The sequence below is a fragment of the Oncorhynchus gorbuscha genome, linkage group LG05, assembly GCF_021184085.1.
Source record: "Oncorhynchus gorbuscha isolate QuinsamMale2020 ecotype Even-year linkage group LG05, OgorEven_v1.0, whole genome shotgun sequence".
NCBI classification, from domain to species: Eukaryota; Metazoa; Chordata; class Actinopteri; order Salmoniformes; family Salmonidae; genus Oncorhynchus; species Oncorhynchus gorbuscha.
In genome coordinates, this window is record NC_060177.1 from 53,124,081 (window position 1) to 53,150,605 (window position 26,525).

At 44.1% G+C, this 26,525-nt stretch overlaps 2 protein-coding genes and 1 pseudogene across 11 annotated transcripts in view; 2 read left to right on the forward strand and 1 right to left on the reverse strand.

The window, feature by feature from the left end:
* Nucleotides 1-23,595, reverse strand: part of pole (polymerase (DNA directed), epsilon) — a 38,949-nt gene extending 15,354 nt beyond the window's left edge. The window contains exons 1-23 of the mRNA XM_046350128.1: nucleotides 23,341-23,595; nucleotides 12,404-12,484; nucleotides 10,264-10,399; nucleotides 9,670-9,750; nucleotides 9,519-9,563; nucleotides 9,329-9,421; nucleotides 7,976-8,130; nucleotides 7,475-7,619; nucleotides 7,178-7,258; nucleotides 6,834-6,941; nucleotides 5,703-5,813; nucleotides 5,504-5,589; nucleotides 5,233-5,352; nucleotides 4,888-5,020; nucleotides 4,464-4,577; nucleotides 4,160-4,372; nucleotides 3,955-4,062; nucleotides 3,453-3,581; nucleotides 3,214-3,316; nucleotides 1,470-1,616; nucleotides 1,221-1,366; nucleotides 821-969; nucleotides 565-657 (exon numbers count right to left, since the gene is read on the reverse strand). Of these exons, the coding sequence (XP_046206084.1) occupies nucleotides 565-657; nucleotides 821-969; nucleotides 1,221-1,366; nucleotides 1,470-1,616; nucleotides 3,214-3,316; nucleotides 3,453-3,581; nucleotides 3,955-4,062; nucleotides 4,160-4,372; nucleotides 4,464-4,577; nucleotides 4,888-5,020; nucleotides 5,233-5,352; nucleotides 5,504-5,589; nucleotides 5,703-5,813; nucleotides 6,834-6,941; nucleotides 7,178-7,258; nucleotides 7,475-7,619; nucleotides 7,976-8,130; nucleotides 9,329-9,421; nucleotides 9,519-9,563; nucleotides 9,670-9,750; nucleotides 10,264-10,399; nucleotides 12,404-12,471 (2,564 nt within the window). The 5' untranslated portion in view covers nucleotides 12,472-12,484; nucleotides 23,341-23,595. The remainder of the gene's footprint in view (nucleotides 1-564; nucleotides 658-820; nucleotides 970-1,220; nucleotides 1,367-1,469; nucleotides 1,617-3,213; nucleotides 3,317-3,452; nucleotides 3,582-3,954; nucleotides 4,063-4,159; nucleotides 4,373-4,463; nucleotides 4,578-4,887; nucleotides 5,021-5,232; nucleotides 5,353-5,503; nucleotides 5,590-5,702; nucleotides 5,814-6,833; nucleotides 6,942-7,177; nucleotides 7,259-7,474; nucleotides 7,620-7,975; nucleotides 8,131-9,328; nucleotides 9,422-9,518; nucleotides 9,564-9,669; nucleotides 9,751-10,263; nucleotides 10,400-12,403; nucleotides 12,485-23,340) is intronic.
* Nucleotides 12,935-26,525, forward strand: part of LOC124036038 (acetyl-CoA carboxylase 2-like) — a 49,742-nt gene continuing 36,151 nt past the window's right edge. For 5 of the 10 annotated variants that reach the window (XM_046350117.1, XM_046350120.1, XM_046350121.1 and 2 more), the window contains exons 1-3: nucleotides 13,788-13,928; nucleotides 17,476-18,133; nucleotides 23,751-23,883. In XM_046350117.1, the coding sequence (XP_046206073.1) occupies nucleotides 17,496-18,133; nucleotides 23,751-23,883 (771 nt within the window). In that variant the 5' untranslated portion in view covers nucleotides 13,788-13,928; nucleotides 17,476-17,495. Of the gene's footprint in view, nucleotides 13,028-13,787; nucleotides 13,929-17,475; nucleotides 18,134-18,640; nucleotides 18,940-21,845; nucleotides 22,037-22,095; nucleotides 22,218-22,351; nucleotides 22,566-23,750; nucleotides 23,884-26,525 lie in introns of those variants that run through there. The other 5 variants (XM_046350118.1, XM_046350126.1, XM_046350124.1 and 2 more) reach the window with 5 other exon arrangements.
* On the forward strand, nucleotides 24,286-26,103 carry LOC124036040 (annotated as a pseudogene).

Sequence of the window (26,525 nt, forward strand, 5' to 3'; positions counted from 1 at the left end):
TGGCAACAGCTCTGGTAGACATTCCTGCAGTCAGCATGCCAATTGCACGCTCCCTCAAAACTTGAGACATCTGTGGCATTGTGTTGAGTGACAAAACAGCACATTTTAGAGTGGCCTTTTACTGTCTCCCAGAACAAGGTGAACCTGTGTAATGATCAAGATGTTTAATTGGCCTCTTGATATGCCACACCTGTCAGGTGGATGGATTGCATTGGCAAATGAGAAATTCTCACTAAGAGTACTGTAAACAAATTTGAGAGAAATAAGCTTTTTGTTCACATGGACAATTTCTGGGATGTTTTATTTCAGCTCATGAAACATGGGACCAATACTTTACATGTTGGGTTTATATTTTTTGTTCAGGGTATATTCACTGTAACAAAAAAATACCTGTGACCATGCCATGTACAGCCATGGTGAAGCAGAGTGCTGTTCATCCATGATCCGTGTGCTACCCAGCACTACACACAAGTCTCTCTAAAAAGACAAATCTCTATGACATGAGTGCTAAAAAAGAAAGCATTTGAGAGGCCTTCTGTAAGAGGATGAACATTATTAAGTTACCCGATCTGTTCCACGAGCTCTCTGGCCTGGGTGATGATGTTGGCTCCGGTGTAGCACACTATGCCAGCCATCTCCATGGAGTACCAGCGGGCCCTAGTGGAAAGACATGGCAACCACACAAACACAGCAGCACTGTCAACAGTTTTCAAAAACATTTTCTACCAACTGAACACAGCCCAGATCATTTTTCTCTCTCTGGATAAAAGTAAATATTCCTCTCTGGGGGGGGGGGGGGGCAGACGGACGCTGCACCTACCCTTTCCTCATGACGTAGCCATAGAAGGAGTTGAGGATGCACTTGTGGGCTAGCTGGAGAGAATCGTAGAGGATCTCCATGTTCTTACAGCGCTTCACGAGGGCAGCGTCACCACTTTCCTGGGCTGCAGACAGTTTCTTCTTCCACACCTGCAGTACCACAGAGGACGGAGAGGAGAGAGGGAAACACTTAACATGCTGCGGACAGGCATAGTCCCTGGAATCATGCTGACAAAAAAAAGAAGAGAATGTAGCGACAACAACGGTTTGGGTTGGCACGAGTGTAAAAATGGTATTCCTCACCATGTCAAATGCACACCGTGCGTTGTATGCATGACATCTTTGGGGCTAGTTTCTAGTGGGAGAAGAGTAAATAAGTATGGTAGCTCTTTGGCAAGTACCTTGTGCAGTCCCTTAAACTCATAGCGACGGTCTCTGAAGGCTCGCACAGTGTCCACGTAGAAGGAGTTCTCCCTCTGGCAGATGGTGGTGACCCGCTCCTCCAGCTTGGTCTGGCGGACCTTCTTATAGGCTCTCCTGCAGTAGTCTGGGACAGAACAGACAGCGTGCGAATGTCATGAAGTGAAATGCACAACAGTAACTCACCGACAACTTCTGGGCCAATCTAAAATGATTTCTCCCTCGCTCACCGCCCAGGCGTTTCTTCTCGTGGCGGGCCTGCTCCTCCAGGTTGAGCTCATGGAAGGCCCGCGGCCGGCCGTTAGGGAAGAGCGGAGGAAACTTCTCTGATTCCAGCTGCTGCTGGATGCGGTGGAACTCACTGCGGCTGGCCGGCACTGCAGACAGGGCGGAGCAAGCAGGTGAGCGAGAAGGGAAGAAAGAGGCAATTACAATTAGGGCAATATATTGAATTAATCAAAATAACATTTTGAGCACGATATTACAAATGCCTTTCAATCATTATTTTATTTTTATGAGCGCCTATGTCCGCTTGTTGCCTTTTGGTCTCGTCTCCTTCTGTGCTGCGTACCTCTTCCCATTTACTCGCACGCACGCACACAAAGCCCCTCCCCCTGCCACTCACAACAACAAAGATGAGAGATCACTTCTTCCTCTCTGACAAGCGGTTTGGCATGAAGCACCCCACCCCCCAAAAAACAGAAGAAATTCACATGGAGCACCAAAATGCCTACTCCACCCATGTTCTACCAAGGTTTTCCAGCACACAGCTTTGACCTACAGTAGTTACAGTAGCTATGTTGGTCTATTGTACTTCAAACTATGTGTATGGAGGTTGCTTAGGATTCAAACCTTCTCAAACAGCTAGCTGCTAATGGCTTAAGTAATTTGTGTAAAAACCTTCCATAACCAAATATATTTCTTCCTGTTCGTTAGCTAACTGTTAGCCATCTTTCAGATAACTGGTGTTAGCTAGTTACACAGACTAACTGCTGTACTTTGGGTACGCACGCTAATGTTAGCTAGGTAAGGCTAGCTAGCCATCTAATTGGTCGACATGAAAAATATGTTAGCATTGACGGAAATGCTTCAAAAAGGAAGCACATCGTTGGTTCTTAATGGACAGAAATGGGCACGTGAGAGTGATAAATTATCAACCCGTGAGAAACTATTGCACCTACAAATTTAGTCGATCCAACATGTTTTATGTCAAATGGTCACTTTACGGACGCTATAGTCTCGTTTTAATCCGACAACTGGAATTTGAGCTAGGTGGGTGGAAATTGATTTTCTGAAAACTACCGTGTTAAAATTCCAGTATGTGGGTCTTGGTAACGACCAGACAGCTAATGATGAAAGTTTTGTTGTGTCAAGTCAGTTAAGAACAAATTCTTATTTACAATGACGGCCTAGGAACAGTGGGCTAACAACAGATTTTTACCCTTGTCAGCTTGAGGATTCGATCTAGCAACCTTTCAGTTGCTGGCCCAACGCTCTAACCACTAGGCTACCTGCCGCCCCCAATCAAGTTGATTTGCTAATTTTCAATCAACATTGGTGTCATATTGGCTTTGATACGATGGTAGGTAGATATGAATTTAACATTGAGCTTCAGCCAATGCCATACCATTGTGACAAGTTACATATCTGAAATAGACCGTCTCTAAAGCAAAGCAAGGGCTTAGGGTGACACTGGTACAGCAGCAGAAAACAGAAGCCAGTCTAAAAAGAGCTGACCTCCGCAACACATGTTAAGTTCGTGTTTTAAGTATCCCTATATTTCTGTTATTACGGGGCTATCACTCAGTCAAGAGTGCGCCTGCACAGGGAGTCTTGACGTTGATGGACCAGGCCTGGAGTGGAATGGCTACCATGTCGTGTGTTCATATAGTATAGTAAACTTTGTTAAACTGGAACCTTGTCGTTGTGTCATTTAAAGTTAACAACACACACACACACACTACAGGAACTTACTGATCTCCCCCCTCCATTGCCAACTCATCTTCCTCTGACAGTTGGCCCCCGGCTTGTTGAAATCGCAGGCAGCACACGTGGCCTCGTCAACCATAGCAGAGGGCTGAGGAAGAGAAAGGGAACAGAACAGTGTTGATTTCTGGAGCGTTGCCAGACCGAGCCCTTCGAAATGATGCACGCAATAAAAGGGAGCATCCATTGCTGACACGTGCGCGCATACACACAGCAGTGTAGTTTACCTGCAGGCGGTTGGTGAGGATGATGTTGGGGTACATGGCCGCCACGTCCAGATGGTAGATGAGTGGACACTCGATCCTGTTGGGGACCTCCTTCAAAGAGAGGAGCTTCTTCTTGATCTCGTCACACACCTGCAGACAGGGCAGATGATGATTCATGGAAAGTACAGAAGAGAGAGAGAAGGTATTTCCCATTTACACGCACACTATGGGGGTCAATTCCAATGTTCCCCTTTCTTTAGGGGGAACATTTTTACTTTGACAATGAGAGTGGATGGTGTTTTGTGGCCCGAGATTGTACATCAAGAGAAGTTGGTAACGCTATAGATGTCATCGTTTTTAAATGTAAGGAGATGTAGGTTGATGGCATGATAATAGGCGGGCCACAATGTAAACAAGTCTAACTTTTTGTCTATATAATCCTCGGCAATTTTGGTACATGTATTGGTTGGCCTGGCGTGGCTTCTTTATGTACTGTATTTTAAATCGTTAAATCAAATCAAACCTCGTTGAAGTTGGTGACTTGCTCCAGGGGAATCTTCTCCTCCTCCTCGATGGCGTGACGCAGAGTTTCCTCCACCCGCTGAAGCAGGAAGTCGAATGCCGCCGGATTCTGTCCAACACACCAGAAAGAAAACCGTGTCAACAAAACACGTCAACTAAATACCCACACAGGCAAATAACGGACTGGGCCCCGAGTAGTGCCACACCATTTTGAAGCGGCAGGGGATGTCACTGCGGAACACGCCGGACTCCAGGGCCTCCACGTGACCCCCCACGTAGGTCTCAGAGTCCATGACATGACCATCGCCTGTCAGCTTGTTGAACACCTGCTCCTGCTTGTTGGGGAAGACAATGTTGGCATGGTAGGCCTGCACCATGAGCAGCGCCTCACACAGGGTCCCCGAACCCTTACGCAGCACCTGCACACACAACCACACACACCAGTGAGCAATAGTCCAATCCCACCACCCGACAGTCCATGTTTCAACTGACAAACTGATAGAGACAAACCTCATCCGGCTCCATAGGGATGATGGTGCAAAGAGCAAAGATGAAGGGGTGGACGTACTTCATGTAAAGATAATACGTGGCCACGGCATCCGACACAGAGTAAGTGGCCAGAGTCTGGGGACACAGCCATGGGAGAACCAGTCAGACAACCAACCTGCATCACATCTACACCCACAACTTGAACTCGTTCTCAATTCACCTTTCCTCTATCCCTTGCAACCTCTCTTACACGCCTCCTTCTCAAAATACACTGGAGAAGAGGCTCGAAAAGGGGAGGAACCTTGGACCTTCTCCTCCAACACGATTGAGAAAGCGCCGAGGAGATCGGATATCAGGACTCAGAGAAAGACATTGAGATAGGACCTATTTCACCACTTCTAAAAGCGGTGCCTGTGTTTGTGTCTCCCAGAATGCACCAGCTGACCTGTGACTCCTCTGTGGCCATGCGGCACATCTCCTCCGGGTCCAGCTCCACTGGGTCATAGCCCAGCTTGGCCTTGGCCGCTGCCTTCAGGTTGTGACTGCCCACCGGCAGGTAGCTGTCACGCTTCACCCACCTGGCGCACACACACACACACACACACACACACACACACACACACACACACACACACACACACACACACACACACACACACACACACACACACACACACACACACAGGTGGGTTAGACAGTTTGTGTTAGTGTGCGCGTATCATTATTTGTGCAGGTACAACACCACACAGATAGCGAGGCACTGTGTTATAAGATGCATGGTGGCCCTTACCTAAAGGCGTCCATGTGGATGGCCTGGCTAGCCCTGTACTCGCCCTGGTTGTCCTTCTGGAAGCCAATCTCTCTGTACATGTTCAGGCCGTGGTGGGCAGCCCTGGTCTCCACAAAGGGCCTTTTGGAGCGGAGAAGTGGAAGAGGGAAAGAGAGAAGGATGAGGGGAGAGTGATGAGGCAAGTGGGGGGGGGGGGGGGGGCAGTTGAGCACAGTAAACCAAACTAAATTCAGTTGATCAAAGAGTTGATCGGTCCCCCAGACCGCCTCACCAATCGAAAAAGTCTCCATTGTAGGTGACAAAGATTTCGGGCTTGGTTTCTTGGACGTGCTCGAACCATCGCTGAATGAGACCCGCCTACAAGCACAGAACACAGCATGTCGTGAAGTATGTAGGTCTTTATATTGTACGTATTTACGTATGCCCGTAGGCGTTTACTTGTCTTTCGTTATTGATGCTCCCCTCCTTACCTCGTCCGGCTCATTGAATACAGTGAAGGGTCCCTCGTACTCTGGCTTAGGGGTGAACTCAAAGTCCTCAATGTCCTCAGAGACAATCTCTCGGTTTGTGATCAGGTAGCCCTGGCAGTAATCATGAACAGTTAAGACATCAGTTAAGAAGCAAACAGGAAACAGACAGGAAATCCAGAGCTCCAGATTGAAACATGCAAAAAAAATCCCTGCTAGGTGGGAATGCAGGTTTTAACCAATTAAACAACAAAGAATATGATCTACATGATCCGTCTCTGTGTGTCAAAGAAAAAGTGGTTCATGTGAACCTAACTCACAGATTTAAAAAAAGAAATCCAACTTTACTGCAAATAAGAAAAACAATACACTAATATTGCTGTTAGCCGTGACAGCCTTTACAATAGAACGCTTGTGACCAGACACACCTAAATACTGCACTTAGAAAAAAAAAAAAAATCTTAAGTAGAAATAGAATGAAACAAACAGGCATTCTATTTTTGCTCTATTATAGTGGCCACTATAGTAGACATCGTTCAAGTGCACAAGCCTACATGCGTGCACACCCCTTTATATCCACTGTATTGAAAAGGTGAGAAAAAGGTTAATTGTGTTGTGTTCCTTTCACCATACTGTCGTCCAGCATAAGCCAGGCCCAGCTCCAGCTACACTTGATCCCTGAATCCACAAGCAATGCCTCATTTTTTGACCTAATTCTCTCATTCTGAAAATTAACCACATACTGTAGAGGGAAAACATTACTGTTAGTTCAGTTTGTTAGCTAGTTAACATTTCACACAGATTGCCAGGGTCCAGTAAGCAACTATAGTATTTGCGTTATAACTTGAGGAAGGGCAAGGAGTCATATACCAGTTAATACTATAAAGAATTGGTTAGGTTACTCATGTTAGCTCATCTGATGTTGCAACGTTAGCTAGCTAATTTTAGCTGCCATACTTTATTAACAAGCTCATTTTCACACCATAAACTAAATTATTTAATCGGATAAGTTGGCCAACGCTCAACATTTCTCTCTCCCCGGCGAATTTAAACGAAAGGTGACTAGTTTGCATCCCTGAAGATAGCGGTTTGGAATGTCTTGCCAAATCCTGAGACCAGGCTGGTCCAACATACCTGTCCATCGATCATGTAGGATATCATCATAATTTGGTCCGTTTCTGCATCAGGGAATTTCAGAGGAAGCTTGGTGGTCTCTATGTCAAAGGCCAGCACAACGGGGTCCTGAAAAACAGGGAAACAAAATCACGACTACAAACACTGCTCGGAATGTCAGTCAGATTGTGAGTTCGGTCAATTAAATGATAAAAATGAAGATAGAGAAAGACCGGTGTATCTGAACAACAAGAAAACCTAGATGGCTCAAAGATAATCCCAAACAACTGGAAATCATTTTAAAACATCAGATAGATGGCCATCAGGCATAAGTTAAAAAACCAAAAACTTAAACATGTTCTTACTGGTCGTTCCACCAGGTCGCTTCTCAGTATGATCTCTGGAGGGTATGCACTACCCCTGTAGCGAACGTTGTACCAGTGAGCCTAGGGAAGAAACAAAGAATGTGAACGGTAAGTCTTCATAGGGGATTACTGTGGAGAGAAAGCCCATCATTCCACAGAGCACCCACGGCCTAGCCTGGTCCCAGATCGGTTTGTTCCGTCTGGCCAACTCCAAAGGTCATTGTGGCGAGATAACACAAAAAGGATCTGGGAGCCCGGGCTATCCATTGGCCAAGCAGGAACGTCAAAGGCCCTTACCACGTGGATCTTAAGGTCGATGGACAGGCGCACGTGGTAAGGCACGTCGTACTCTCTCATGTCCACTATGTTGTCCATCTGGTCTGAGGTTTTCTTGGACATGCCATCTTCATCCGCTGCAGAGACACTGCCTCCTGCCAACGCACTGATGAGCAGAGAGCTCGTCAAAAACAGATCGAATTTCACGATGACACTGTACTACAGCACTCCACATCACAGTAACACTTCATTCCACAGCCTGTGAGGTTTTAACCGAGAAACTACACGAGAACACCATATCGAACACCCAAGAATTACTATATTGTAACAAATATCAGGAGGACACCATTTTTACCACAAAGTTATTAACTCTTAAAGACTTTCAGATGATTACCAGAAAGTACAACATTTTACCAAGTATTTTCACATATATACTGCTTTAAAAAAAGTGGCAATAGGGCTGTAAAATAAAATGTTTACCAAAATCACACATTCAGTCTACGAGTCACTGAGATACTGTACCTTGATAACATGGAGGTGTAGGTATCGTTGGACTTCTCCCTCTCCCGATTCTTGCGCACCGCCGGCGAGATCTCCCGTTTGACCTTCATGAGGTCATCCACAGTGTTGAATGAAAGCTTGATGTAGATCCTCTTTAGTCCCACCAGGTGATTGGGCTACGGAGAAAACACACGTTGACATGGTTCTCCTACAGTAATACTGGATGCCATCTCCCAGAGGTCAATGTCTGAGCTGGCGTAGACGTTGTTGACGTCATCACGTTTTATCATACAAAACCAAGTGTGTGTACGCTAGAGACGTCCTGCTGCAGTGTAACAGACTGAATCTGCTGGTATTAGCCATTAGCCTGTGTGGTAGACATGCGCCTTGCGTTTGTCAGATGGCAGGATGGCGAAAAGTCCAAACAGTTTGAGCTAGAAACTATTTGGACCCTTACGAATGCAAACACATTTTATGTTTTGTTCTACGACGCCCACAGACTTTACAAGACTTGTCTCAAGTTGCCGACGTCCCAACTCCAAACAGGTCTTCTCACAAATAGCCTGAGCGGTTTGAGCTACCAACTAATATCAAAATAAAAATCGAAAGCTAAGATTCACGAACACGAAAGCGTTCTCCCTTTTGCTCTACGACGACCCCACAACCTTCACAAGACTCGTCTGAAGGTAAGCCTGGTACTGAGCAGTAAAAAAAAAAGAAAAAAAGAAAAAATGAATAGGCTTTTTGGGACCAGGGTAACTAACACATGTAACTTTTTTTTGTTCTACTTGAGATGCTCGACGCGCTGCAAGACCCCTCCTTAATGTAGATCAAAAAGATACAAACCCACGAGGATGCTTGAAAGACAAACGAGAAGAGACCCAATCACAATACTGTTTTAACTAAAAACGAACTAGGTTTCCCTTTTTATCTGTGGACTAAATCGTCAGAGTAGAGAAAGACACGATTTTGTATGACCCCTAGTTAAAAATTCTACAGAGAATCAGCTAAAAAGAGGACCATATGCACGTCAGGCAAAATAAAATAACAACCCGACGTTCATCCAGAACAAACTAAGTAGCAACTGCTAGCTAGCTAAATGTCCATGAATCTTTCATATGTGTTTCAACCTGCCCCGAAATTAATAGAATTGATTCACACTTGATTTTGGTACTTAACACGCGTGTCATGATGACGTCTGGTGGGGATAGACAAAATGATAACGCACGAGCGGGGCCGGTTTAGCCATGGTGTTAGACTCAAGAGGGTTAAGACAATTTGACATTTTAAGAATGATCACAGGCTCAATGACTGAATAAGTCTAATATTCAGTGACTTTTCTTTTTCTAAATGGGCTATGGTTTGGTTTCTCACCAGATCCAGGTCCTCCTTAGGGAGCATCTCCAGCTTCGCCACCTTCCCTTGGAACTTCTTGGACAAGAATGAGATGACTTCTCTCTCACAGTTCTGGATGGGGCACACGGGTGGTCGACGTTGTCATTCATATGAGAAGAGATAAAGCCTGTTCATTTAAAAACCGAGTACCTGGTCATCCCTGACTTACCTTTTTAGTGGCTATGTAGAAATAGGGCTTAAAGGGGAGGGGTACCTACAACAAAAGGAAAGTGAAACAGAAGAATGAGATTGCAGCAGCTGAACATCGCCATTGTGATCAGTCTTGCACTAGTGTTTATATCAGGTGCTCAGATCCTCACCTTGAACCTGCTGCCATCTTCCTGGATGAAATAATAGTCCACAGCGCTGACCATCCGTTTGTCATCGTCCAGAATCTCTGTCTGAGATGGCAACAGGAGGATTAGATATTGACAATAGTCACATTAAGATGAGATGATCAAACCTTGCTAAAACATTTCTTCAATTCCGGCACAAGAACCAGACTTGTATTACAAATACTGTGTCATAAAGGACAGTGACCTTATTTGTCTATGTCAGCCTAAGAAAGAGTCTTCCACAATGCAATCCCCAATTTGGGGCGGCAGTGGTTAGAGCGTTGGGCCAGTAACCGAAAGGTTGGTGGATCGAATCCCCGAGCTGACATGGTACAAATCTGTTGTTCTGCCCCTGAACAAGGCAGGGGCAGAACGTTCCCCGATAGGCCGTCAGTGTAAATAAGAATTTGTTCTTAACTGACTTGCCTAGTTAAATAAAGGTTAAACAAATATATACAAATAAAACTATCATAAAAATAGCACATGAAATACATGAAGCTAAAAGAGAGCAGGTCCAACTTAAGGGCATCCTGATCATCTGCTTTCCAGAGCCCACTCTGGTCTGTGTGGTTGACCTACAGGGTGCATGTTGATGAGCCAGCCAGTCTTCTCTCCTGGGTCCTTCATCCTCTCAAACCCAAAGCGGGTGTCCATCTCGTCTGTGAACTGGCTGCGCTCCAGCCGGATAGCAGCCGACATGGATGACCGGTCATCCCTACAGAGGAGAATACATAACATCAGAAATACTGCTACATACCGTACATAACAGTGTGACTGTTTTGTGTATGTGTAATTAACTAACTAGTTAACTATTCATTTAGCCACGCAGCAGGGCTGGGGTTACTTCAAATTGAAGGCAGTCAACTCAGGAAGGGATTTTAATTCAACATAACTTCTACTCCTAAGTTATTTGAGAAGTCATTAAATGTTTGTTTTTTTCCAAATTTTGAGTTATTTAAGTTTAATTCATGAACTGAGTACCAGCATTTCAATTGGACCCCAGCCTAGCATCTAAAAAAAGGATGTAATAGTTTATTGTACATTGCTCAGTGATTCTCCGGTCAGAATCGTCTACAATTTTATGAATGTAACTTTAGCAGCATGAAACTAGCTATCAGGTACCAGTTGTTATATATACAGTGGGGCAAAAAAGGTATTGTCAGCCACTAATTGTGCAAGTTCTCCAACTTAAAAAGATGAGAGGTCTATAATTTTCATCATAGGTACACTTCAACTATGACAGACAAAATGAGAAAAAGAAATTCCAGAAAATCACATTGTAGGATTTTTAATGAATTTATTTGCAAATTATGGTGGAAAATAAGTATTTGGTCAATAACAAAAGTTTATCTCAATACTTTGTTATATACCCTGTGTTGGCAATGACAAAGGTCAAACGTTTTCTGTAAGTCTTCACAAGGTTTTCACACACCGTTGCTGGTATTTTGTCCCATTCCTCCATGCAGATCTCCTCTAGAGCAGTGATGTCTTGGGGCTGTTGCTGGGCAACACAGACTTTCAACTCCCCTCCAAATATTTTCTATGGGGTTGAGATCTGGAGACTGGCTAGGCCACTCCAGGACCTTGAAATGCTTCTTACGAAGCCACTCCTTCGTTGCCCGGGCGGTGTGTTTGGGATCATTGTCATGCTGAAAGACCCAGCCATGTTTCATCTTCAATGCCCTTGCTGATGGAAGGAGGTTTTCACTCAAAATCTCACGATACATGGCCCCATTCATTCTTTACACGGATCAGTCGTCCTGGTCCCTTTGCAGAAAAACTGCCCCAAAGCATGACGTTTCCACCCCTATGCTTCACAGTAGGTACGGTGTTCTTTGGATGCAACTCAGCATTCTTTGTCCTCCAAACACAACGAATTGAGTTTTTACCAAAAAGTTATATTATGGTTTCATCTGACCAGCTCTCTGCAGGTCATTCACTAGGTCCCCCTGTGTGGTTCTGGGATTTTTGCTCACCGTTCTTGTGATCATTTTGACCCCATGGGGTGAGATCTTGCATGGAGCCCCAGATCGAGGGAGATTATCAGTAGTCTTGTATGTCTTTCATTTCCTAATAATTGCTCCCACAGTTGATTTATTCAAACCAAGCTGCTTACCTATTGCAGATTCAGTCTTCCCAGCCTGGTGCAGGTCTACAATTTTGTTTCTGGTGTCCTTTGACAGCTCTTTGGTCTTGGACATAGTGGAGTTTGCAGTGTGACTGTGAGGTTGTGGACAGGTGTCTTTTATACTGATAACAAGTTCAAACAGGTGCCATTAATACAGGTAACGAGTGGAGGACAGAGGGGCCTCTTGAAGAAGTTACAGGTCTGTGAGAGCCAGAAATCGTGCTTGTTTGTAGGTGACCAAATACTTATTTTCCACCATAATTTGCAAATAAATTCATTAAAAATCCTACAATATGATTTTCTGATTTTTTCCCCTCATTTTGTCTGTCATAGTTGAAGTGTACCTATGATGAAAATTACAGGCCTCTCATATTTTTAATTGTGAGAACTTGCACAATTGGTCGCTGACTAAATACTTTTTTGCCCCAATGTATAAAGGTACAGGCTCGCACGCTGTCGCCATAGATGCCCTTAGATCTTGTCTCTTTAAGTAAGTAATTAATCAGAGGTCTAATATTGGGCTAACCCCAGCCCTGCTAAGCAGAGATGTTTTGTTGACATGTGAATTGAAACTTGCATGCAGCGACTTACTGTTGATGGTCCTGGTCACCCCCTTGTCCTCTCTCCGACTTGTACCGTCCACTGTTTTGTAAAACCATCTTAGACGGGATTCTGTGGGTAACGTGGCCGAAAAAAAGGTAACTTGCATTCAGTGACAAGTAGTTTGTGAGAGATATACAAATCCACCTCGCAAGTGAAAGCTACAGCTAACGTTAGCTAGATAACTGTTGGCTAACGTCGTTATTTGCCACGCGAAACTGTTGGACTGTGTTGAAAACACAAAATATAAAACTGCTCGCAAACGTTTGTATATGGCAAATAACTTCTCTCCGTACACCCAACTGAAACCCTAAAACTTTTTCTCGTTCAAATTCTCATTAAATAGCTAGCCTAGCAGGCTTTGACAGACGTCGGTGTTGTTCTTTTGCAAGTCAGGATTTGGCGCGTTCTCTCCTCTTGCCGCGAGAATGTCTTGGGAGTGGTCAAGGCTATGTCTCTGTGGATGCCCCGCCCTTTGGGGTGGTACTTCGCAAGCCCTTCCCTCTCATCGCCCCTTTGAAACGTAGCAGCTCGGGTGCGTTCAGTTCGCTTGGACGTTTGCTACGTTACTGGACGACACGTTTCCCCCAAAAACGTTCTTGAACAGACTTTGAGGTACGTTTACACCATTCGGTGGATGTGCTGGGGTTTGGCTTGAGCAATGATTTAAGTATTTTTTTAAAGGGCAGAGGTGCATTTTCAAACCACAACTGAACCCCTCCCTGCTTTTCAAATGGTCGTTCAGTACAGCACTCCTTGTTCTATTACGTGTTTGTGTAATGAACGCAACCGTGCTGCCTGCAAATTATTTTCACACAATAGGGCCATTGTTTGTTTTTTTACAGGTAGCGAAATCAATTCACAAAATCCATGCATTTCATCCAGGCAATACTAGATGAAGACAACTTCAGACATCTGCCCCTTTAGAATAAGGTTGCATCATTGATTGATGGAAATATTGTTTGGCATAATAGCTACAAGGTTTTAATTTAGTCACTAATGAAAAACGGATTATTTTAGCGACATACCAAAACTATTTTTAGCAGCACAACACCACATAGCGAGCTGTTGCGGATTCGATTATGTTGAGCCGCAGGTCGCCGTCTATGGCCGGTGACCTGAACGATAATCGAAACCCCTCAGTAACTATGCCAACAATCGCGACCCCGAACCTACGTTAGCCCACTCACTAGAAATAAATATACTCTTGTCGAGTACACGAATCATGCCAACGTGAGCATGCGATGTAGCTAGATATAATAATAATAGACAGTAAGATGTGTACTCTTTGACACCGTTTACTCAAACCGAAAAACGTTTTGTAACAAAAACGAGAGGTTCAATTGGACAAATTCAGGTAGGTCCCGCCCTGTTTCGTTCGGTCGTTCCAGTTTCTCTGTTTTGCTTCCGTTTGGTTCCGAAACGGTAAACGGTTAATCTGTTGCACGTGTGTGGTTAGTCGACATCACAATTGTTAGCATCAACACGCCAAATAAAGCTGCAATGGACGGTAGAGGTAAGCCTACAGCTAATTAGTTAACTAGCTACAGTACTGAACTAACCATAGTCATCGGACAATAGTTGGCCTTCAAAAACGCGGTAAAGAGAGTAGCTAGTTAGCGCTGCTATTCTTGCTTCCACACAACTAGTCAATGCCCAGTTTGGTTAGTAATGTTTACTATATATTGTTGCCTATTTTAGCATTGGAGTTGAAACTTTATGCGACATGTAGCCTAGGCCTGAGATCCAGGATTATCCATCTACATTTGTGTGATATTGTGTAGAATTGGCCCTGAAAGTGTTTTTGCACCAAATCCAGAGATTGATAGTCTACTCTACTCTAATCAATGTCCGAGATACCTAACGTTAGTATTTTTGTTGACTACCCCATCTGAAATATTGATGTGATGAGTATCACTTCTGACCTAGTCTATTTGATGTTTGATAAACCTAAAACTATTGCATGGGCATACTTAGAAAGCAGAGCATTGAGCACATAACAATCTACTCAAGCATGTCAGAGGAAAGCATATATTATAAATGGCCCTCCAACATTGAGTCAGGAGCCTGTTCACTTCGAAGTTCAAACTTGTCAGAGAAGAGTATGCCTTTTTATTTTTATGTGACATGGTATCATTTGGCCCTTTCGTCCTGTGCTTCATCCTATACCACTGTTGTTTACATGACTTGTCTGTCCCTCTCCCTCCCCACTCCATTCCCTCACAGCTGACCTTTCCCCCATATGGGACAAGGACAGCTGTCAGCCGTGCTCATGTGTGAATAAAACCCACTCGTGAATTAAACCCACTTGGTTCTCTCTCTTCAGCTGCCAGAGACCGGTTGTTTACTGGTCACAAGGTAGTAGTGAAGGAAAAGCCTGCCTCGCTCTGCCGTACCATGTAGCCTAGTCCCCGAAAACACTGCAAAAGGGTTTTTCTGCAAATGATTCCATTTGGGTTCATTATACAGTAATTTACAGGCTACCTCGTGCACTGTCAAGACAGCATATTTGTCCGCTTGTTTTTTTACCGCCTATTTGTGTCTAGTGCTTTTAGACTGTCCTTTTCATTATGAGGTAGAAGTTGCCCTTTACCACAGAACTAGGATCATATTACATTACTCCCTGACCTTGACAATTAGCAGGATAAAGACCTAAGAAGATAACTGACCCTTGATCAGTGGTTGGGGCAACCTCCACATAGTCAGTTCTCTGTATAATGTTGGTAAAGCATTGAGAGAAAGGCTAATCTATTCAGATTGTATATCTGATTTTCTACAAGGTACACTACTAGGTACACTATGTGCACACCCCTTGAAATTAGTGGATTTGGCTATTTCAGACATACCCGTTGCTGACAGGTGTATAAAATCGAGCAGACAGTAATGGAATCTCCATAGACAAACATTGCCCGTAGAATGGCCTTACTGAAGAGCTCAGCGACTTTCTATGTGGCACGGTCGTAGGATGCCACCTTTCCAACAAGTCAGTTCGTATAAGTTCTGCCCTGATAAAGCTGCCCTGGTCAACTGTAACTGCTCTTATTGTGAAGTGGAAAGGTATAGGAGCAACAATGGCTCAGACATGAAGTGATAGGCCACACAAGCTCACAGAACGGGACCACCGGGTGCTGAAACGAGTAGCCTGTAAAAATGGTCTCCTCCGTTGTAACAGGCTTGTTCCATACTGCCTCTGGAAGCAAGGTCAGCACAATAACTGTTCGTCGGGAGCTTCAGGAAATGGGTTTCCATGGCCGAGCAGCAGAATAATGGTCTGGGGCTGTTTTTCATGGTTCAGCTATGCCCCTTAGTTCCAGTGAAGGGAAATGTTAACCCTACAGCATACAATTACAATTCTGTGCTTCCAACTTTGTAGCAACAGTTCAGGGAAGGCCCTTTCCTGTTTCAGCATGACAATGCCCCTATGCACAAAGCGAGGTCCATACAGAAATGGTTTGTCGAGATCTGTGTGGAAGCGCTTGACTGGCCTGCACAGAGCCCTGACCTCAACCCCATCGAGCACCTTTGGGATGAATTGGAACGCCAATTGCGAGCCAGGCGTAAACGCCCAACCTCACTGATGCTCTTGTGGCTGAATGGAAGCAAGTCCCTGCAGCAGTGTTCCAACTAGAGGTCGACCGAATATGATTTTTCAATGCCGATCCCGATTAAATCGGCTGATTTAAAAAAAATACAACATAAAAAAATATATTTAGTTGTAATAATGACAATTACAACAATACTGAATTAACACTTATTTTAACTTAATATTTAATACATCAATAAAATCAATTTAGCTTCAAGTAAATAATGAAACATGTTCAATTTGGTTTAAATAATGCAAAAACAAAAGTGCTGGAGAAAAAAGTAAAATTGCAATATGTGCTATGTAAGAAAGCTACCGTTTCAGTTCCTTGTTCAGAACATGAGAACATATGAAAGCTTTTAACATGAGTCTTCAATATTCCCAGGTAAGAAGTTTTAGGTTGTAGTTATTATAGGAATTATAGGACCTATTTCCCTCCATACCATTTGTATTTCATTAACCTTTGACTATTGGATGTTCTTATAGGCACTTTAGTATTGCCAGTGTAACAGTATAGCTTCCGTACCTCTCCTCGCTCCTCCCTGGACACGAACCAGCAACACAACGACAACAGCCACCCTCGAAGCAGCGTTACCCATGCAGAGCAAGGGAAACAACCACCCCAAGGCTCAGAGCGAGTGACGTTTGAAATGCTATTAGCGCACGCTAACTAGCTAGCCATTTCACTTCGGTTACGCCAGCCTCCTCTCGGGAGTTGATAGGCTTGAATTCATAAACAGCGCAGTGCTTGACGCACAACGAGGAGCTGCTGGCAAAATGCCTGAAAGTGCTGTTTGAATGAATGCTTACGCACCTGTTTCTGCCTACCACCGGTCAGTCAGATACTTAGATACTTGTATGCTTAGTCAGATTATATGCAACACAGGACACGCTAGATAATATCTAGTAATATCATCAACCATGTGTAGTTAACTAGTGATTATGATTGATTGTTTTTATAAGATAAGTTTAATGCTAGCTAGCAACATACCTTAGCTTACTGCATTTGCGTAACAGGCAGTCTCCTTGTGGAGTGCAACGAGAGGCAGGTCATTATTGTGTTGGACTAGTTAACTGTAAGGTTGCAAGATTGAATCCCCTGAGCTGACGAGGTGAAAATCTGTCGTTCTGCCCTTGAATGAGGCAGTTAACCCACCATTCCTAGGCCGTCATTGAAAATAAGAATGTGTTCTTAACTGACTTGTCTAGTTGAAAAGATTAGATAAAGGTGTAATTATATATATATATATATTATCGGCAAATCAGCGCCCAAAAATACAGATTTCCGATTGTTATGAAAACTTGAAATCTTGCCCTAATTATCGACCTCTACTAACAATTATTGTTCACTTGATAGAATTCCTTACATCTGAGGCAGTCACATTCATTTTGAATCAATATTAATTTCCTTGTTGGTACAGTGACAACATTTGGATTGGAATCATACTTAGGTTAATTCTCTCTTTTCATGGATTTGCAGTTTCAAGAGGATGTCTGTGAATGCTCCCACTTCTACTCTCGGGATTTCTGCTCGTATTGTGGCTACTCTGGAGGATTAAGGACAAGATGATGCTGGACCAAGGTGGGGAAACTCCGACTGGGTGTGGAAGCCCTGCAGCTGCAGCACAAGAGGAGATGCAAGCGGCTGATGGACCCACCGCAGCTGTACACACCCCTGCTCCTGTTGAACACTCCACACCAATGGTTCTTGCATCATCTACCTCAGACAGTGGGGCCAACGGTCCCCAAACCCACATTGACATCTCTGAGGGACCCATGATACCCAGGGCAGGGGGTTCCCAGCCTCCTCAGGCCTCTTCAGAGCGGATGACAGAGCAGTACACACAGACCCAACCATCTCCCTTCGTCGTTCCTCAGCCTCCCAGTAGAACGACCAGGCCCAAGCTCAGCTCAGGCCCCGAGGTTCGACGAGCCTGTCTCAAGTTCATCCTGGGGGCATCGGAGGATAATTCATCAGATGACGAGCTGCCTTTGACCATGAAACCCCCTACAGGTTCGAGTTCCTCTGAGGCCACCGCCTCCACTGTACGGCAAACTGCATCAGCAACCTCAACCGCCTTCTCCCCCCCACAGCAAGTTCAATCAGTAACGTTAACCACCACCTCCCCTGGCATGAGGTAGGCCAATGCAATGTTGTTTTGCCCCTTAGTTCAAGTTAACTTTGTTTTCATAATTGAGAACCGGTTTAGACATCCTCAATTTCTCTAGTCGGGTGACATCTGAAATGTATTTTGTTCAGAATGTGTTGGTGGTGAATGCAAGTGCCTGCTCCAGTAACCCAGTATGAAGAAATACATGGACCATTGAGCAAATTAGCTTGTATCTCATTGACTAGTGAGGTGAGGGTACCTGTCAGTGCAGTAGCCTCTCACTGACAGTAGAGTGCGTTGTTGCCCAACAGGCGAGACCAAGTGTTGGCCAGGCCTGAGTGGAACTTTGCCAACCACATTGTGGTATGATTGCTGCCTTGTGTTCCGTCTCCAAACAACCAGCCTGCCTGTGATCACCTGACCACAGCATGCCGCTGACAGTGAACTGTATTATTGTCGCATGCCTCACGTCTCTGCACTATTAATGGAACATGTCTCTTGACTGACCTTGAGAACCTGGGTCCAAGTCCCAAGGGCCACACGACAACGTATTGTATGGTAGCTAGACAAACCTTAATCCCGCCCTTGAAAGGTCTCTGCAAATACATTTGACTTGCTGTACGTGGCCTTAAGGTATAGCCCACGAGGAGCTATTGTTTATCTTTTTTGGTGATATCGTGATGGATATCTGGGGTAGTTGGTCAGCTAAGCTTATCTAAGTCTACTTCTTTGACCGCCCCAGTCCACTCTGAGCCAAGTACTAAACACTTGTTTGTAGACTTGAGCCTCTTGTGCAGGAATTACCATGGAGGTGAAGCTGAAAGAGGAGAAAGGTAAGAACTTACTGAGAACTTGTGTTTTTTTTGTAAATAAGCCTTTTGTTTTTCCTAATATTAAGAAGTAGCATAGGCCTATGAATAGCACTGACTGACATCATGCTACTGTGTAGGCTTACACAATGTTTTGGCAATTTCAGTCAGTTTGCAAAATTGCTACATGAAAGGATTAACCTTCAGGTTTTTGTTTACAATGTGCATGAAGGTTATGATAAGCTTTAGTTTGGTGGTTTGTGAAGGGACAACTTGTATTTAACTTTAATGATAATTGATGCACCGTGTGTGTGTGTGTGTGTGTGTGTGTGTGTGTGTGTGTGTGTGTGTGTGTGTGTGTGTGTGTGTGTGTGTGTGTGTGTGTGTGTGTGTGTGTGTGTGTGTGTGTGTGTGTGTGTGTGTGTGAGAGAGAGATCAGACAAGACTGTCAAACGCGTCTAAACAGACAAACACTGCGGTGCTCTGTTCCCGTTCCATGTGAGTCTGTGGGTGAAGAATGTTTTGCTCTGCCTGTGTGACTGGAGAGGGGAGGTTGTGGATCAGCTGAGAGGAAGGGATTGGTGAAGGTCTTATTGTTTTGGTCTCAGATTTGAACTCTGCTATTCACATATCAGAAACAATCTGCCATGGAGGGAGATGGAAGCTTCACCTGGTTTCAGTATGGATCTCCCCTCACCTGGTTGTCTTAATTGAAAAGAAAAAAAGACACTAGGCCCTCCATGGAATGAGTTTGGCACCCCAAGCTTCAACATGCTGCAGTAGCAATGTTTTCACCGGTGGAATTGGGGTGACCACATCTAAAAAGCCCAAATGGAGGAAGGGAACTATTTTTGCGGAACAGTGGACAAAGTAAATGTTTCCCATTGTTGAATACCCCCCCCCCCCATTGCAGACATCTTTGAATCTTAATTCTTGTCCTGTTTCCTAACTCCTCCTGAGACACCCTCGGAGAGTGGGGTCATGGCAGGCATCAGCCATTGACAGCGACCCTGGAGCAATCAGGGTCAAGTGCCCTGCTTAAGGTCAAAAAAAGTAGATTTTTTTTACCTTGTCGGCTCTAACTTCAAGGCTACCTGCTGCCCTGGTCTCATAAACTGTGAGAGATTTTACTGTCATTCTGTTACCTGTTAGTCAAATGTTCTGTGTCAATTGTTACAAGAAGCCTTCTGCAAATAGGTGTATGGTTTGTTGCCATCAAGTTTTTGCTTGGCATATTTTAAAGTGAAAAGTCTCAGCGTCACTCTTATCGTGTCCATTATCAGTCAGATGTCGGCTCTGATGAGTTGAAAGACTGCAAAACTAGCCGAACAATGTCTGGAGCTTGACAATTGCACTTTCATCACAGGAATATGAAACCCCAAAGTACTGTATCTCTTTTGACTTCTGGCTTTAATTCCTGCAATCCTACAGTGCTATTGTCTCACTGAATACCCCCCCCCCCCCGTTTCAGCCCTTACTGAAATAGAACATTGGCAAGCCAAGCAATGGAATTGCGATGCCAAACTTTTCCATCCTCCGGATCATTTTAGATTGGATGGAGGAAGAATGAGCTGTTGCGCCCAGTGAACACTACCCCGTGTCATTAGTGATGTTTGTCAACATTTTACTCATTGGCCATGCCAGGATTGTGACTTACACTGCACGCGCACTTGTTATTTAGGCACATGTAATGTCTTTCAAAAGTTTGGCTAGGCTGGTTGCCTGAGGGCTGAAATAGCATGTTTTAAATTTGTCCAAAATCATCCGGAGTAACAGCAATTCATTCTAGTTGAGCTTTCGATCAAACCTTCAGAGGATATCTCCACAAACAGTGGGACAGACTAAGCCACGCAGTGAGCCAGAGGTAATTGCAGACACCTGTGGTAATATAAAATACCCAAAATGGCCAATAGATAGAAATACAGGATAGAACGGAACGTTATGGATGTATTTCTACTCGAACAAAACACATGTACGCAGGGAATGTGGTGTTTGTATAAGGAACCCATACATTCAGAGAGGACAACAAAGCAGAAAAATGCCTACCGGCCCCATACTTCTGGGTTTAAGTATCAGGCCACTAGGGCTGTCATGAATACAGGACACCCTAATACCAGGGAGGCAGTGTGTGTGAAGCTAAGATGATCGGAATTACAACATGACCCTCGTCAAAATCCTCAAGTCCTAACGGTTGTAGGGTGCCTAAAGTATGAACCAAGAAGAGTTATCTATGGCAGAGTTTACAGTTGTCTCCTCCTCTTGGTCACACTTCCACCTTCTCAATGACCTGGAATTGTAGCGAAGACACACTGGACAAAGTCCAAATCATCCCAAAGTGTCTGATTTGTGTATCTCAATGAAGTTACTTTTAAGATAATTTGTGTAGGACATTTGAAAACATTTAGCCTACATGTTTTAAATGTTAAACATTTTGTAATTTGGGTGAACTGTCCCTAATATTTGATTTCCCTAGGCCTAGCTATAGCTTCAACTCTCATTTGTATATGGATTGAGGAGACTGCTGAGTACAAATTTCTTTCTGGTCTTGACATTGTTTTCCTCAGTGATCCATAATTGAATCGTCATGATTTATAGCCACTAGAATCAACTTCACTGGAATGGTGGAAGTGAGTGGCAGGCTTCCTCTTAACCCTTCCCTGGTACATTGTTTTATGTCGCATGTCAGCTTTCAATGAAGTGGCCAGAGTTTCTGAAGGAGTCTGGCTAATTATTAAGACACCACGTGATCATGTTGAACCCTGTTATTGTATCATATCTTTTGCATATGAACTTGGTTCATATTAATATTACTGGTGGTTTGGCACAATGGAGAGATTGTAAAATTACCAGGGCTTGCGTGTGTAATTAGACTATGCATTTTTGCTGATTTACACGTGAACTCTTAATTGGCTCTGTGGTCTGGGAAGTCTTGTTTATACGTGCTGTGACTACCAGAGCCACACTATCTCTGACGCACCTCCCTGACTGTAACAGAGAGGATTAGTACTTTGTTTTATTGACATCTTGTCTGATTGTAGCAGAGTTGGAACATTCGTCTGTCTAGGTAGGCTGAGCACCCTGTGTAAAATATGGCTGACGAGATCTTTGGCTTACAGAGAAGGTAAGGAACTTGTGACCTGAGCAACAACGGCACAGCTGCCGCTACCCTACCTAGAGACTACATTTTTTTCTGACTGCTGCAATGGTCCATCGATTTTTAACAATGTCGCCGCTGTTTCCTTCTCCTTGTTATGGGTTTTGTCGCAAAGTCTGATGATGGGCTTTCCCCTTGGGACAGTAAAGTAGGTTATAGCATATTGTAACTTGTTAGCGCTGGACAGAAATGTTCTTCTAGTAGTCTTATGTCCTACTTTACATGCGTAGATTTGTCACAACACAGACATCTGTGAGTGCCAGTTGCTTGATGTTTCGCTTGAGTAGGTACTAGGTTACAAAATGAAATACTGTAGGTTACAACATTGACATATAAGAGGGAACACATGTAATGTATACTCACTTTAACCTACTTCACTGGAATGGGGAATAACGACATGAAATTCCTCCCTAAGCACTCTTTATGCTTTATCAAATGGACTGTTCAGTGGAAGTGCCAGACTTCCTCTTACTCCCTTCCCTGGTAGGCTATAGAGGTGAGTGTTGGCTCTTTCTCTGTCGTGAACTTATGAATGAGTCTGGCTACTAATTTAAGTGATCATGTTAAACTGAGAATTTGAAATCCATTTCCAGGTTAATTCTCACTAAGTTGTCATTGTTTCCATTATCTTTTTCATGTGAACTTGGTTCATGTGGATATTATTGGTGGTTTGGCACGATGGAGAGATGGTACAATTCTCTGCTAATGATAGCCTAGTTACACAAGTCCTTTTTGCTGATAACACGTTAACCTTTGCTTGGCTCTGTGGCCTGGGAAGTCTTGTTTATGCGTGCGTACTTGCAGTGTGCAGGAATTGAATTACCAGAGCCACACTATCTTTGAGACACCTCTGTAGGTAGCTAAGAGAGGATTAGCAATGCGTTGTGTTGACAACTGTCAGATCGTAGCAGAGTTTAAACATTTGTCACGGTAGACTGAATACCTTGCGTAGGATATGGCTGACGATAGGTTCGGGACGATACCAGTATCGTGATACTCGTTGGTATTGCGGCAAGGAAATAAAACGAAGCGTATTTAACTTCTTTAGGAAAATTAGCCCTAATGTTGCAAACAAACATTTGTTGTCATCCAGAGTCACGTGTATTTATTTTCCAAGCTGTTGTTGCACACTATTTTACATACAGCAGGTTTTTAAAAGACGAAAGAGTTTGCTTTGCGTTCTCATTTTTGCCATGGAAAAAACTATTGCTTTACTGGTGTCGTCCCTGCCCTAGCTGACAAGATTTTTACAGAGAAGGTAAGGCACTTACTTGTGACCTGAGAAACAACAGCACAGCTGCTACCCGCTGAAGAGTCCGCAATTGACTGCTGTAATGGTCCATCGATTACCGATGCTGCTGTTTCCTCCTTGTTATGGGTTTTGTCACTGAGTTCGGTAATGGTTTTCCACTTGGGGATATTAAAGTAGCCTATAGCATATTGTAACTTGCTAGCGCTGGACGGGAATGTTCTTCGAGTAGTCCTATGTCCAATTTTACCGGGACATACTTTACATTATCGTTTTGTCACGTCACAGAAATGAGCGGTTGCTTGATGTTTCGCTTGAGTTGGTACTAGGATCCAAAATGAAAGTGTAGGTTACAACACGAAATGTTGACAAAAAAGGAGAGGCATTGACACATTTGTGGTCTTCGCCAACAACTCGTCTGTTTTTCTCCAGGCCTAGCATGTCTCACCCACACCTGGTGAAGAAGGTTCGCGAGATCCGGAAAATGGAGCTGCAGAGAGACTTCACTGTGGCCTCGCCAGCCGAGTTTGTCACCCGCTTCGGTGGCAACCGGGTCATAAATAAGGTAAGACGTCCCTGTCTGTCTGGGCCTTTTGGATGAGTGTCGCAAAATTGTAACTTTTAATTTTTTTACTAAACTCCTCGTCAATCTACGTGCAACAGACTAAGCAGCCAAAATACAGCGTCAACGTTGTTCTAGAGCACATATGTCAGAGTCAAGGCCCGCGGGCCACATCCGGCCCGCGAGAAGGTTTTTTACGGCCCCTGGGATGATCTTGATTTATTATTAGAACCGGCCCGCAGACCGCAGCAAGCCGGCAGCCCGCAGATCTTTTACACGCACCAATACTACATTTCCCACAATGCAACGGTGACGCACCGAGCAGTAGGCTGCTTCATTTCAATATTTATTGGCACAGCAGTTGTCAGCATCACAGTAAAATTAACTTTCAGATACCCATCAAAAATGGCAAAACGGAAGGTGGACACTGAGAACCGGGGTTTCAAACAAGGTGGGAGTCGGAGTATTTGTTCACGGAGGTAGCTGGAAAACCTGTGTGTCTTCTGTGTGGAGAAAGTGTGGCGGTACTGAAAGAGTATAATCTGAGACGACATTATGAAACGAAACACGCGGACAACAACAAGAATATGGACATGGAACAAAGGCTACAAAAGGCAGAGGAATTAAAACGAGGCCTCAAATCTCGACAGGCTCTGTTCAAAAAAGCCAAATCACAAGGCCAGGCTGCTGTCAAGGCCAGTTTTATTTTGGCAGAAGAGATCGCTAAATCAGCCCGGCCATTTACGGAGGGGGATTTCATCAAAAACTGCATGATTAAAGTTTGTGACGAAGTTTGCCCAGAAAAAGGCAACTCTTTTTAAATGTGAGTCTGAGCAGAAACACCATTGCCGAGAGAGTAGACCAGTTGTCCATCAATCTAAAAGAGCAGCTTGTGAAAAAGGGAAAAGATTTCATTGCATATTCCTTGGCTGTGGATGAGAGCACCGACATTTCTGACATTGCCCAGTTGTCAATTTTCATCCGCGGAGTGGACTCCAGCCTAAGCGTGACAGAGGAGTTTTTGGCTTTACGTCCTATGCATGGCACAACTACGGGGCATGATTTGTATGAAGAGGTGTCAAGATGTGTAAATGAGATGGAGCTGCCTTGGGAAAAACTCGTGGGTTTGACAACCGACGGAGCACCTGCGATGTGTGGACACAGGAGCGGACTGGTGGCGAAGATACGGGAAAAGATGCAAGAGGAAAACGCGACAGGTGAGCTGACAGCTTATCATTGTATCATACACCAGGAAGCGTTGTGCGGTAAAGCCTTGAAAATGGAGCATGTAATGAGCATCATCACGCGCACAGTTAACTTTATCAGAGCCAAAGGTTTGAATCACCGCCAGTTCAAGGCATTTCTGACGGAGTTAGAAACGGAGCATGGTGATTTGCCTTATCACACAGAGGTGCGATGGCTAAGCCAGGGAAAGGTGCTTCAAAGATGTTTCGAGCTTCGTGAGGAGATTTGTCTGTTCTTGGACAGCAAAGGGAAAGACACAACACAACTCCGAGACGAAATGTTTCTGTGTGAAATGGCTTTTCTGTGTGACATTACGAGTCATCTGAATGCAATGAACTTGCAGCTGCAGGGTCGGGATCGTGTCATCTCTGATATGTACAGTACAGTGAAGGCATTTAAAACCAAACTGACTCTGTGGGAGACGCAGATGCGGAAAGAAAATTTGAGCCACTTTCCCAGCTGCCAGACCATGAAAGAGAAGCTCTCTACCAGTGCGTTCCCGAGCGCACAGTTGGCTGATAAAATAGGTATGCTTGCCGCTGACTTTCGACGCCGATTTGCTGACTTTGAAGCACAAAAAAGCAGGTTGGAACTGCTCGGTAACCCATTTGCTGTTGACGTGGAAAGCTCACCACCAAACCTCCAAATGGAGTTGATTGACCTCCAATGCAATGATGCACTGAGGGCAAAATATGCGGCAGTGGGTGCTGCGGAGTTCGCCCGTTTCCTCCCGACACAATGCCCCAGCTGCGCATCCAGGCTGCTCAAACGTTGTCTATGTTTGGCAGCACATACCTGTGTGAACAACTGTTTTCTTTGATGAACTTGAACAAAACATCACACAGAAGTCGACTTACTGCTGAACACCTCCACTCAATTCTGAGGATTTCCTCAGCTCAGAGCCTTACCCCGAACATTGATGAACTTGTGGAAAAGATGGGACACCACCAAGTATCACCCTCAACCTCAAACAAGTGAACATTACTGTGCAATCACATATTTAGAGTTTTTACTCAGTTCAAGTTTAAAAGTTAAAGTTTAATATTTGTTTTCACTGCATGTTACTTCTCCTTAAACAAAGTGTTGTTTTTGATTAATAGATTTTTGCACTTTATTTTATTGTATTTCAATCCAATTATATTTTAAAAATATTTCAGTTGAGTGGATGATAGAAAATTGCTATTATTGTTTTTTTCTTTTAAGTAAATTTAGCCCACTTTGCTAAAATAGAAAATATAGGCTACTGATGGTGCCTTGAATACCGGTTTCTTTCATTTAATGTTCATGTTATGGGGATTTTTATATAAAGGAAATTTGTCTTTTGTGTCTGTTGAAAATTAAAGATTACTGACAGAGCCATAAGAAAATATTGCTTTATTTATCTGATCATATTGGAATAT